General features: G+C 42.6%; 1 protein-coding gene across 2 annotated transcripts in view; it reads left to right on the forward strand.

The window, feature by feature from the left end:
• The window catches only part of mccc2 (methylcrotonyl-CoA carboxylase subunit 2), a 102,499-nt gene that overhangs the window by 55,204 nt on the left and 33,104 nt on the right, over window positions 1–14,191 (forward strand). For both annotated transcript variants that reach the window (XM_048594923.1, XM_048594922.1), the window contains exon 12: window positions 5,331–5,407. In XM_048594923.1, the coding sequence (XP_048450880.1) occupies window positions 5,331–5,407 (77 nt within the window). The remainder of the gene's footprint in view (window positions 1–5,330; window positions 5,408–14,191) is intronic.

Genomic DNA, 14,191 nt, shown 5'->3' on the forward strand with positions numbered 1-14,191 from the left:
TGTTCCTCAGTATTCCCTCGGGACCTTCAATGCATTGTGTATATTGTTCCCTTATTAGACCTCCCAGAATGTATCACCTTACACATATTGCGATTACGTTCCGTCTGCCATTGCTCTGACCAGTTTACCAGTTGATTAGTATCCGACTGTAGCTTGAGACTACCCTCCTCACTATCAACAACAACCTCAATTTTCATGTCATCTGCAAAATTACTAATTAAATCTTCTACATTCACCTACAAGCCATTAATGTACATAATTAACAGCAAGAGTCCCAGTACTGATTCTTGTGGTACACCGCTGGTCATAGGCTTCCTATGACAAAAACAGCCCTCCACCATCACCCTTTGCCTCCTATTTGTAAGTCGGTTTTGCATCCAGCTTGCTAACTTGCCTTGGATCCCAGGGCACTGAACTTTTGGACACCCTTGGGACCTTGTCAAAGGTCTTAATGAAGTCCATGTAAACCACATCAACTACTCTATTTTTTCAATCAATCCCTACAGTGTGGAAACAGGCCCTTCGGCCCGACAATTCCACACTGACCCTTAGCCATCCCACCCAGACCCATTCCCCCTTTAACCGGCCTAATCTACACATCCCTGAACGCGATGGGCAATTTAGTGTGGCCAATCCACTTAGCCCACACATCTTTGGACTGTGGGAGGAAACCAGAGCACCAGAGGAAACCCATGCAGAAATGAACTGCTTCAGAGATAGAGATGAATAGTATTATGGAGATTGAAGTAGACTATAATTGGGTTGGAGAAAATACTGTTTCAGTAACATAGCTCAATGCCAAATATGAGAAGGAGATTGCACACAGTTTGATTCAACAAGAGTGACCAAGGAAGGAGATGAATTAATGCTAAGGAAATGTAGTTATGTTGGATGGTGAAACTTTTTTCATGTGGATATTGCTAGCAAGCATTTGTTGCCCATCCTTATTTGACCTCTTGAACCACTGCTGTCCTTGGAATATAGAACCATCCATATTGCTTGAAGAGGGTTTCAGGATTTCGAACTTATGACTATGAAAAATGGTGATATAGTTCCCAGTCAGGATGCTGTGTGGCTTGGAGGTGGTGTTCCCATGCATTTGTTGTCCTTATCCTTAAGATGGTAGAAGTCATCAGTTTGGAAAGTGTTGAAGAAAGAGCGCTGCTGAGTTGCTGCGGGTCATCATTTATATTGTACATCCAGCTGCCACTGTGTGTCTTTTGGTGGAGCAAGTGAATGTTTAGGTTGGAAAGGGCATCGATCAAGTGGGCTGCATTGTTCTGAATGTCATTTTGGAAAAGTATTAATCCAAGCAAGTGGAGAGTATTGCATCACACTCCTAATTTGTGCCATTTAAATTGTGAACAAGTTTTGGGGTCAGGAGAATTCACCTCTAAATTCCTAACCTCTGACCTGCTCTTGGATATAACATTATTTATGGCCGGGTTAATTAAGTTTCCGGTCAGTGGTAACCCCCAGGATGTTGATAATGGGGGATTCAGTGATGGTAATTTTGTGATTCTGTAAAGCCATTGAATGCCAAGGGGGTGATTGTCCGCCCACAGCCAGCAGCTCCAGAGGAAACAGCAACACTCAGCCCTGCCGAGTCTTCACCATCCCCCCAGACCTCCCCCTTGCTGATGACGAACGGTCAGTCCTCAGTAAAGGGCGCACCTTTATCCCCCTCCACCCACACATCAATGAATACTGGTCACGTTTGGACATTGAGCAGTTTTTCCGCCGCCTCCGCCTCCACGCTTACTACTTCAACCGTGAACCTAACCCTCCCTCTACTGACCCCTTCTCCCGCCTCCAACACACCCCCTCCTCCTGGACACCACTCCAAGGCTTCCTATGCACCCTCGACCTCGTCATCTCCAACTGCCGTCGAGACATCAATCGCCTCAACCTCTCCACCCCTCTCACCCACTCCAACCTCTCCCCCGCAGAATGTGCAGCCCTCCGCTCCAATCCCAACCTCACCATAAAACCCGCGGACAAGGGAGGCGTAGTTGTAGTATGGCGCACTGACCTCTACATTGCCAAGGCCAGATGCCAACTCTCCGACACCACCTCCTACCGCCCCCTTGATCATGACCCCACCCCCGAGCACCAAACCATCATCTCCCAAACCATCCACAACCTCATCACCTCAGGTGACCTCCCACCCACGGCCTCCAACCTCATAGTTCCCCAACCCCGCATCGCTCGCTTCTATCTCCTTCCCAAAATCCACAAACCTGACTGCCCTGGTCGACCCATTGTTTCCGCCTGCTCCTGCCCCACCCAACTTATCTCCACCTATCTCGACTCCATTTTCTCCCCCTTGGTCCAGGAACTCCCTACCTATGTCCGTGCCACCACCCATGCCCTCCACCTCCTCCAGAACTTCCAATTCCCTGGTCCCCAACACCTCATCTTTACCATGGACGTCCAGTCCTTATACACCTGCATTCCCCATACACATGGCCTAAAGGCCCTCCGCTTCTTCCTGTCCCGCAGGCCTGACCAGTCCCCCTCCACTGACACCCTCATCCTCTTAGCCGAACTCGTCCTCACCCTCAACAACTTCTCTTTCAATTCCTCCCACTTCCTACAGACAAAGAGGGTGGCCATGGGTACCCGCATGGGCCCAAGCTATGCCTGCCTCTTTGTAGGTTACGTGGAACAATCCCTCTTCCATACCTACAGTGGCCCTAAACCACTCTTCCTCCGTTACATTGATGACTGTATCGGCGCCGCCTCGTGCTCCCACGAGGAGCTCGAACAGTTCATCCACTTCACCAACACCTTCCAGCCCAACGTTAAGTTCACCTGGACCATCTCTAAAACCTCTGTCACCTTCCTGGACCCCTCTGTCTCCATCTCGGGCAACCACCTAGAAACCGATATCCATTTCAAGCCCACCGACTCCCACAGCTACCTAGAATACACCTCCTTCCACCCACCTTCCTGCAAAAATGCCATCCCCTATTCCCAATTCCTTTGCCTCTGCCGCATCTGCTCCCAGGATGAGGCATTCCACTCCCATACATCGCAGATGTCCTCGTTTTTCAAGGACCGCAATTTCCCCCCCTCAGTGGTCGAGAATGCCCTCGACCGTGTCTCCCGCATTTCCCGCAAATCATCCCTCATACCCTGTCCTCGCAATAACAACCAAAAAAGAATCCCCCTCGTCCTCACCCCCTACCACCCCACCAACCTCCGGATCCAACGCATCATCCTCTGTCACTTCCGCTATCTGCAATCCGACCCCACCACCAAAGACACTTTTCCCTCCCCACCCTTATCTGCTTTCCGGAGGGACCACTCTCTCCGGGACTCCCTTGTCTGTTCCACACTCCCCTCCAGCCCCACCACATCCGGCACTTTTCCCTGCAACCGCAGGAAGTGCTACACCTGCCCCCACACCACCTCCCTCACCCCCATCCCAGGCCCCAAGAAGACTTTCCACATCAAGCAGATGTTCACCTGCACATCTGCTAATGTGGTATACTGCATCCGCTGTACCCGTTGTGGCCTCCTCTACATCGGGGAAACCAAGCGGAGGCTTGGGGACCGCTTTGCAAAACATCTACGCTCGGTTCGCAATAAACAACTGCACCTCCCAGTCGCGAACCATTTCAATTCCCCCTCCCGTTCCTCAGACGACATGTCCATCCTGGGCCTCCTGCAGTGCCACAATGATGCCACTCGAAGGTTGCTGGAACAGCAACTCATATTCCGCTTGGGAACCCTGCAGCCCAGTGGTATCAATGTGGATTTCGCAAGCTTCAAAATCTCCCCTCCCCCTACCGCATCCCAAAACCAGTCCAGCTCGTCCCCGCCTCCCTAACCTGTTCTTCCTCCCACCTATCCCCTCCTCCCACCTCAAGCTGCACCCCCATTTCCTGCCTACTAACCTCATCCCGCCACCTTGACCTGTCTGTCCTCCCTGGACTGACCTATCTCCTCCCTATCTCCCCACCTACACTCACCTTTACTGGCTCCATCCCCGCTTCTTTGACCTGTCTGTTTCTTCTCCACTTATCTTCTCCTCTATCCATCTTCTATCCGCCTCCCCCTCTCTCCCTATTTAGTTCAGAATCCCCTTCCCCTCCCCCATTTCTGATGAAGGGTCTAGGCCTGAAACGTCAGCCTTCCTGCTCCTCTGATGCTGCTTGGCCTGCTGTGTTCATCCAGCTCTACACCTTGTTATCTCAGTATGTATGAATGTGTCTTGTTTTGTTTGGCAGAATGTGACAAGCAGAGTTCCACAGGGGTCTCTGCTGTGGGATGTCAAAGTTTTATAATTTATGTCAGTGACTCAGATGGGGAACCAAGCATAGCTAAATTTCCAGATGAATTTTGAAGTAATTCGCCTTTGAAGTAATTCTTTTGACAGGAAGAATGAAAAAGCAGAGTATTGCTTGAATTCCATGGTGCAGAGGGGTTTGTGTTTTAGTTCATCAGTCGCAAGAAGTTTTGATTCAGTTCTGATCTTGTTTAAGGAAGGATATAACTGCATTGGAGGTAGTTCTGCACCTTATAGAAAATAGCATTTTTTCTTCTTTATCTCATTTATATTTGAATATACATAATAAAAATAATATACTTGGTTAGTGTCTCTCATTAATCAGACATTAATAGTGCAGAGAGGTGTAGAAGCCTTTTATTCATTCATTTGTAACCTTTCATATGTTATTACTTGTGATTTTGAAACCTATTATTTCATAATAATTAAAGGAAGAAAGAACTTATATACTTGCCCAGTTCAAATGCATTACAACATTTGTTTTGGTGATTGGTTAATTGCAAGCAGTATTTAATGTTGTATTTTCAATAATTATCTTCTAATGACTTTATCAAATATTATTTAACAGGTAGATTTAATCAAATTAAAATTTATATGATTTCAAGATATGGAAAGTTGGTGTTAAATCACTGTTTTTCATTCCTCGGAGGTTAAGCATATTGTTTATAATCTGCGCCTCCACAACCAGGTTTTTCTTACATTGTTACTGTCACTTTTCTTTCAAAAAAACGTATGGCTGCAACTTATTAGGAAATTGATTTAAAGACCTTTAACTTTAACTAACCTTTAACTAATCTTCGAAAGGCCCATATGGACTTTAAAACATTTGGAGATGTCTGAAGTTGTCAAAGGCATTATTCATGTCAAGTCTTTCTTTCAGCAAATGTTGTAGAGAAAGATACCAGAGGCTATACTTCTCACATGTTTGCTATAAATCTGTATAAGGATCTGAATATGACTATGATTTGCAATGTGACCATATACTACCATGGTATTATTTTCAGCATGTCTTATGTTTTTCTTGGGATATATTTAGGGTTTGCAAGAATTTTTGGGTACCCAGTTGGCATAATCGGAAACAATGGAGTCCTTTTCTCAGAATCTGCAAAGAAGGTTTGTACACAGCATCTATAACGTTAAAATTATGATTAATTCTTGTGAAAATAATGTATGCAAATAACATTGGTTTCAAATTAAGTTGTGTCTCTTACTCTGTGATAGCAATATTTTAAAACCAGTTGTCTTAGCTTGCTGGATTGAAAGTTGCCAGTGGTGGTAACTGGAAAAAATGGAATGAGGAACGAAATAGTCACTGCCAATAATATGGCGAGGTATCTTCTGGTCCTTTGCAGTTCACAATACAATATTCATAAATGGTTTGAGATGAGTTCCTTTCGTAATAGAGAATTTCCTGAAAAAAACCAAACTAATTACGAAATATAAGAGAGCGGGATTATTATCATAGGAACCGTAGTAAATTGAATAAATGGGCAAATGAGGGTGAGATTAATTCCCAGGTGCACATATGCAAACTAATTCTCATGTTTAAAAAAAAAAAATTTATATGTACAGTAGGTGACTGGTCATTAAAAAATCCGATTATGTTAACAGTGATTCTAAACCGCAGTTGACAAATCAGATTAATTTAATCCTGCATTCCTCATTAGTACTGGTGCATTTGGAATATGATATGTAATTTGGTGTACACTACTTTCAGAAATGTTCTGAAGACAATTTAAAGGCAAAATGGATTATTCTAGTGAGTTAAATTTTCAGTTTGTCTCGTCGGTTAGTGACTAATGCATTACAGAAACTGCATGATTTGCATTCCATTTGCAGTCATGTATTACTGTTTTCCCTAATCATGCCATCTCTGCTTACTTAGTTTGCAAAACATACAATATAAGTTTACCATATATTTAAGATAGACTGTATAATATAGAACTATGCAGACCTGAATAAAAATATATTGCACGAAATTCTGTCTTCAGCTTGACTGACATTTATAAATACGATTGTCATGCTTTAGTCTTGAGGAAGGTCTTAATAGGGGTTGGTTAGTTAAGTTGGCTGGACAGCTGGTTTGTGATGCACTGACACCAACAGCACAGTTTCACTTCCTGAACTGGTCAAGGTTACCATGAAGGATCATACTTTGCAACTTCGCACACACTGAGACTTGGTGACCCATAGGTTAAATTCACCACTAGTCTGTCTCAAATAAGAGAGCAGCTTTATGGTTGTCTGGGATTATGGCGAATTTATTATTTATTAATATGTTTAGTCTCATGTCCTTCAAAATCAGTGTAATTTCTGCCTAAAATTCAGTCGCTTGTTCTCTCTGCTGTTTTGGATTCCCTTAATATTTACTTCATTTATTTCAATGAAACTCTCCACAAGCACCTAAAAATCTCATCACTTATTTTTAAAGAAAATTTTTATTCCCGTAAGGTAGTGAATGTTGACAGGTTATTTAATCTTTGTGAGTGCTATGACAGCACTCATTCTCTTTCTGCACTTAAATATTATTTAATCATAGGATGTTGCCTTTGCTGTTTAAGCCAACATTTATTGCGTATCTCTATCTGCCGTGGAGAAGGGCTTTGATCATAGGATTCTTAGTGTGGAAGCAGGCCATTCAGCCCATCGAGTCTACACTGACCCTGTGAAGAGCATCGCACCCAGACCCGCCCCTATCCCTGTAACCCTGCATTTCCCACGCTCAATCTACCTTCCCTGCACATCTTTGGACTGTGGGAGGAAACCCATGCAGATATGGGAGAATGTGTAAACTCCACACAGCCACTCACCCAAGGGTGGAATCGAACCTGGGCTCCCTGGTGCTTTGAGACAGCGGTACTAACCACTGAGCCACCTTACCACCAGACCAAAAGGTGGTGGTGAGCTGTTTTCTTGAATGGCTGCAGTCATTGCATAACCATGGTGCTGTTAGAAAGGGAATTCTACAATTTTGACCCTGTGACCATGAAGGAGTTGTAGTATAGTTCCAAGTTAAGATGATATATAACTTGGAGGGAACTTTCAGGCGGTAGTGTTTCCATACGTCTGCTGCCCTTTTCTAGATGGTAGTAATTTGAAGGAACTGTTGAAGGAGCAACTTAAGTGCATCTTATAAATGCTACATATAGCTGCCATTGTGCATTCGCGGTGAAGGGAGTAAGTGTTGAAGGTGTTGATTGGCTTCCAAGCATGTAAGTGGCATTTCCTTGAACAGTGTTGAGTTACTTGAGTGTTGTTACTTGCACCCAACCAGGCAAGTGGAGAGTAAACTTTCACTCTCTTGACTTCCACTTATAGAAAGTGGACAGGCACTGGGGAGACACATGTTCAGTTACTTGCTGTAAAATTCCTACCTATAGAAACTCCTAGCCTCTGACCTGCTTGTAGCCATAGTATTTATGTAACTAGACCCGTTCAGTTTTCTGGTCAGTGAATATCCCAGGGTGTTGAAAGTGGGGAATTCAGTGATAGTGATACTGGTGAACGTCAAGAGGTGATGCTTAGATTGTCTCTTGTGAGAGTTGGTCATTGCCTACAGTTGTGTGGTGTGAATGTTAATTGCACTTATCAGCCCAAGCTTGGATGGTTTTCAGGTCTTGCTGCAAATGGCCCTGGATACTTTCTGTACATGAGTTGTGAATGGTGCTGAACAATGTGCAATCATCAGTAAATATCCTGACTTCTGACCTTATAATGGAGGTGGAAAGGTCACAGGCTGTTGGGCCTATAGACTAGCCTGAGAATCTCGATGTTCTGTGGCTGAGATGATTGACCTCAAATAGCTACTTAGTGCTAGATATGACTCCAATAAGTAGAGAATTTTCTTGCCAATTTCCATTAAATCTAGCTTTATAAGAGTTTCTTGACTTAGTTGAATGCTGCCTTAATGTCATAGGTAATCATTCTCACCTCACCACTGGGTAAAAGCAGACTGATGGAGTGGTAATTGGCTGCTTTGGACTTGTCTTGCTTTTCCTGCACATGGCATACCTGTACAATTTTCCATTTGCTGGGTAGATGCTTGTTCTGTCACTTTACTAGAGCAGCTGTCTAGTGAAATAACCAATTTTGGAAGGGAAGTCTTCAGTACTATTGCTATAATATTGTGAGGGTCCATAGCCTTTGCAGTATCTGGTGTTTTTAATCACTTTTTGAAATCATGCAGAATGAACCAAATTGCTTATTCACTTATATTTCTGATGCGAGATCCTTAAAGGACGTTGAGGTGAATGATATACTTAGCACTTCTAGCTAAAGGCAAATACTTTAGACCTGTCTTTTAAACTTACCTGCTGGGCAGCCCATCATTGTGGGTAGGCATATTGTGGCCTCCTTCTCCACCTAGGCAATAATTGTTCACCACCATTCACAATTGGATGTAGCAGATCATCAGGGCTTAGATCTGATCTAATGGTTATGGATCATTTAGCTCTGTGTCTTGCATGCTGCTTCTGCCTTTTGGCACGCAGGTAGGTCTGTGTTGCGGCATGACCAGGTTAATGTCTCATTTTTAGGTTAAAAAGGTCATAAAAAATATGATCATGATTACGCTATTCAGTCCATCATCATAAGATGATGGCTAATGTACCGCAGACGTGAAACTCCTCTTTCGTGTCAGATCCTCATAGCCCTCAACTCCTTGATATTTCAAAAATATATCTACCACCTCTTTATATTCTTCCATAGTGACCTAGCCTCCACAGCTCTCCGGAATAGCAAATTCCAGACATTCATTATTGTTTGAGAGAAAAAATGTTTCTTTGCATTCCAGTTTTAAATGAGTACCCCCTTATTCTGTAACTCTGTCCCCGATTCAAGAACCCCCCCACAAATGGAAATATCATCTCAACATCTACCTTATCAAACCACACAAAATTTTGTATATTTCAATAAGGTTGCCTCTTGTTCTTCTAAATGCTAATGAATAAGGGCCTAACCCATCTCGCTGTTCTTGATAAATCAATCCATTCATCCCAAGAATCTGCCTAGTGAATCTCCTTTGAAGTGCTTTCATTGCCAATATATGCGTTCTTAAATACGATGATCAAAACTGTACACAGTACTCAAGGTGCGGTCTCACTAACACACTGTACATTTGGAACACAACTTCCCTATTTTTAAGCTCCATTTTCCTAGTAATGAAGGCCAAAATTTTTATTTGCCTTCATTTTAACATGCTGCACCTGCATGCTAACTTTTTTAGTTTCTTGTAAAAAAACACCCAGACCCTTTTGTGCTGTACTTTTTTGAAGTCTCTCTTCATTTAAATAATAGTCTGCCTCTTAATTCTTTCTACCAAAATGCATGACTTTCTATGTTAATCTCTATCTGCCAAGTTTTTGCCCGTCATCAAACCTATCTATATCTCCCTTACAGATTCCTTTATGACTTCATCACAGTATAGCTCCCCCGATCCTTTTTGCATCACTAACACGTCTGCTCACATTACACCCTGTGCCCTCCTTAAAGTCATTAATATAGATAGTAAATAATTGAGATGCTAGGAATGATCCTTGTGGCACTCCACTAGTTGTATCTTTCCAACCTAAAAAAATCCACTAATGTCTACTGTCTGTTATCTGTGTGTTAACCAATGCTCAATCCCAGTCGCATAAATGTCCTATCTTGTACAAGAGCCTTTTTAATAGCCATATTATTTGCCTTCTGGAAATACACTTGATCTGTTGATGACTCTTGATCAACTCTGCTTGTTTTAACTTAACATTGACTTTTTAGTGATTTTTTAGTCAGCTGCTGCTTCCTAAAATATAAAATCCTCAATCCGCTGACCCACCACTAGTTTCCATTGCTTTGAATGCCTTGGTTTTTATTTGGGATGCTGTCCTTCTTTATTCCCTTGTTTTTGTTAACCACCGGCAATTCACCCTTCTAATTGAGTCCTTTTTGACTAGACTTGATTATGACCATTATGAAATATTTGATTAAATGTCTGTCTCTGCACACCCCTTGGTTTATTTTCCCTGCTTGCTTTAGCCAATTGTTTGTTTATACCTCTTTTCTCTTATTCAAGTTGATGTCACATTGAGACCCAATTTGCTCTCCTTCAAACTGGATTTGAAGTTCTACCATGTTGTGATTGCTACATGCTAGATCCTTAACTGTGAGATCTTGTATTAATCCTACTTCATTAGTACATTAGTGCATAGCTTGTACAATATACTGCAACAAGAGACAATCCGTGTTGTACTTAACAAATTTATCTTTAATGTTACTCTTTCCCATCTGAATTTTTGTGCCATGTCCTTCTGAAAAGTAATTGAACCAGGGTTGATCTCCCAACTCGGTAGTGGTAGAGTGGGGGACATGGGAGGCAGTGAGGTTACAGATTATGATTGAATACAGTTCTGCTGCTCCTGATGTCCAGTAGTGCCTCATAGGACCGCAGTAAGGTGTCACCCTGGTGAAGCTACCAAACAGGACTACTTGCATGCCAGACAGCATAAGCAGCAAGTGATCAACAGAGGTAAACAATCCTGTAACCAACAGATCAGATCTAAGCTCTGCAGTCCTGCCACATCCAGTCGTGAAAAGTGGTAGTCAATTAAACAACTCACTGGAGGAGGAGGCTCCACAAATATCCCCATCCTCAATGATAGAAGACCCCAACACGTCAGTGCAAGAGATAAGGTTGAACCGTTCACAGCAATCTTCAGTCAGAAGTGCCAATTGGATGATCCATCTCGGCTTCCTCTAGTGGTCCCCAGCAGCACAGATGCCAGTCTCCAGTTAATTCGATTCACTCAATGATATCAAGAAACGGTTGGAGGCATTGTATACTGCAAAGATTGTGGGCTCTGACAACATTTTGGCAATAGTACTGAAGACTTGTGCTCCAGAACTTGCTGCTCCCCTAGCCAAGTTGTTCTAGTACAGTTACAACATTGTCATCTACCCAACAATGTGGAAAATTACTCAAGTATGTCCTGTACACAAAAGGCAGGATGCATGAGACCCAGCCACTTACCACCCTGTTAGTCTACTTTCGGTCATCAATAAAGTGATGGAAGGTGTCATCAACATACAATTCATAAACAACCTTGTATAAAGGCCAATGACAAAGGTGGCTGAATAAGTTAAATTGCTCTCTGTTACTTTGGATTTGAGTTTTTTTCACTAGTGTTTATTTTTCTGTGAAATCTGCGAAACCAGTTGCCTTATGTATGACATACAGTACTTATCATCGGAATCCTCCCAAAACTTTGTGAGCTGATGATAGCTTCTTGTACTTTACTGTCCTACATGGATTGAAAGATTCAAAGCTCAGTCCTTGGCAGAATCCCAATTGTATCACTTGTTGAAATTTCTTCATTAATAATTATAACCTGTTGATGGCTGACTTACACTGTTGATACTTCTAAATGCAAATGCTAGTTAAAATTGTATTGCTCTTTCAAAGATTGAAGACTATACGCATAATCTTAACAGCCAAGAAGAGGCAGGTTAAGGTACAGACAAGGTGTTAAGTGCCCAAAAAATATCTGCATATTGAAAATCTGACGTGATCCTGCTTATTTTTGGATTTCTGTGGGACACATTCAGAGGACTGAAGAAACTCCCATGGAATAGTCTGATTAATCATTTGTTTATTTATATATCCAGTTGTCTGTGACTTTCAAGTGCTTCCTTAGTTCTGTGGTTGTTATAAGGATCAATGGTAGGATGGCATTGATTAATGAAATTGCTAGGCTGCACAGCCTTTAAAGAGTGAAACTGTAAAGCTGCTGCCAGGCTTTTCTGAAAGACCAGCACTCTTAGGGACGTTTTACCACTGATTTCCAACTCATTGTAAGTCATTTCACGTATTGTTCACATTGCCCAATTGAATTTCCCTGTTGTCATCTTTCACTGCAGCAGCCTATCTAGTTGTACCATGGGCTTCTGATGAACAACAGTAGGAGCAGCATCAACATCAGTTGTAGGAGAAATAACAAGAATAGCAGTTGACATCATCTTAGCTGTATGCTCTTCCACAGCACAGAGGGGATGAACACAGACCACGAAGGAATAGGCCCTTGTAAATCTCCTATCTTCGTATCCTACCTCTTCCATTTTATATTATTTCAATGTGATGCTTTTTTGTGATTACAACCGAGTCAGAGGCAGGCAGCTTGAACCTCTGCTCTGACATCTAAATGTCTCTGAGTGTCCTCTGCTATTTTAGCAGTGAGGGCCCACTAAAGCCTGTCTTAGGTGCACCTGTGCGGAGTTAGGCTTGACCATCGGAGATCTTTCTGGGTCAGCAGTGGTCATGGCAAGAAATGAGCCGTGAGAATAACTTGGAGCACCACACCCCCACCCCTGCCCCCCATGTATCGTTTCTCCATCTTAGCCACTCATGACTCATCTGTATGTCTCTCCTCCCAATGTTCTGGAGAACATTTTGCTGCATCTCAGATGCTGAACAGTTGAGCAGGGACTCCTTCATCCTACTTCAAGTAGTATTCAGTATACCAGTATTCAGAGCAAGTGCGTGTGTGGTTTTTTGCTAGATTCTCCATCAGATCCATCTCCTCTTTCCATTGAGGTAGACTTCAAGACAAATGCATGAGACATCATGGCACTAGTGGTAGAGCTGGAATTTTCTAATTTTCATCCATCCTGTTCAGTGCCTCAAAAGTACTGACAGAACATGTTTTCTGTTGCTGCACCTGTCCTGGAAATGTCCTGTTTGTATATGTTTCTCAGTGCTCAGCAACTAAATTAGGTTAACAGACCTCTGTGCCATCTAACGGGGACTTTTCACTGTTTTCCCTGTCTCCCATACCTGTTTCTGCTCACAGGTGATATGCACTTTTTCATGTGAAAACCTAGCTGTCTCCATTACAATTCCCACTGAAGTGAATACTTCAGCATTGCTGGTGAATGTATAGGAATCCTGTAATAATGCTTCCTTTGGATGTGCCCCTTTTTTCTGAGGATTCCTTGGCCACTTTTCACTCAGCTCCTCAGTCAACCTTAATGGACTTGAGGGAGATAAAAGACCTAATTAGAACTGAAATGGCAAAAGGGTTCAGAGTCCATATTGTGCAAATCTTCATCTCAACTTGTTAGACTAATTCAAATAAGCGACAGTTAAATGCCAAGTAATGGAGTGCTAACTAATGCTGATATGAAGTAAGTGAGAGAGCCCTTTCTTTCTATTTCTAATGGCTGTAGACTCTGACACTTTGTCTATCTCCAATATCTTTTCTGCAGCTGTCAGAGTGACTTTAAGTGCAGGGCAACCCCCAATCCCTAGTTAGGATGTCATTGAGATGAAGGTGAGTATAACTGTTGCTTGTCCAGATGAGGATATGAGGAGGCACCTCACTGTAGGGGAATGAATGGAACTGTCTGGTCCGTTGTTTTGAAAAGTGCATGGAAAAGAATGTTTGAGAACTAGAGAGTTTGTAGCTTGGCACCTGAAAGTTTTATGCTAACTTTCCTGCCCTTTATGAGATCCTTGGATCTCTTGCTCAGCTTAATCCAAAGATGAGCTACACTCCGCAGAAAGAAATAATTCAAGGTGTTGTGTCTGTAATGACAATTTGAAAGAATTCTTTGAGGATGGAACAAGCAGGCTGGATATAGGGGAACCAGCAAATATGGTATATTTGAAATTCCAAAAAGCATTTGATAAGATGCCACATAAAACAGTACCGCACAAAGTGTCAGCTCATGATTTTGGGGACGAAGGATAAGTATCGATAAAGGAAATAGTATCTAGACAATAGGATTGTTTTCACTTTGGCAAACTGTAACTGGTGATGGGTTACATGTGCTGGGTGCTCAACTATTTACAGTCTAAATTAATTAGATGAGGGAAATGACTGTCGTAACAAATGGTAATATAAAGATAACAAGGTGTAGAGCTGG

This window comes from Rhincodon typus, chromosome 3 (genome assembly GCF_021869965.1).
Source record: "Rhincodon typus isolate 14 chromosome 3, sRhiTyp1.1, whole genome shotgun sequence".
NCBI lineage: Eukaryota > Metazoa > Chordata > Chondrichthyes > Orectolobiformes > Rhincodontidae > Rhincodon > Rhincodon typus.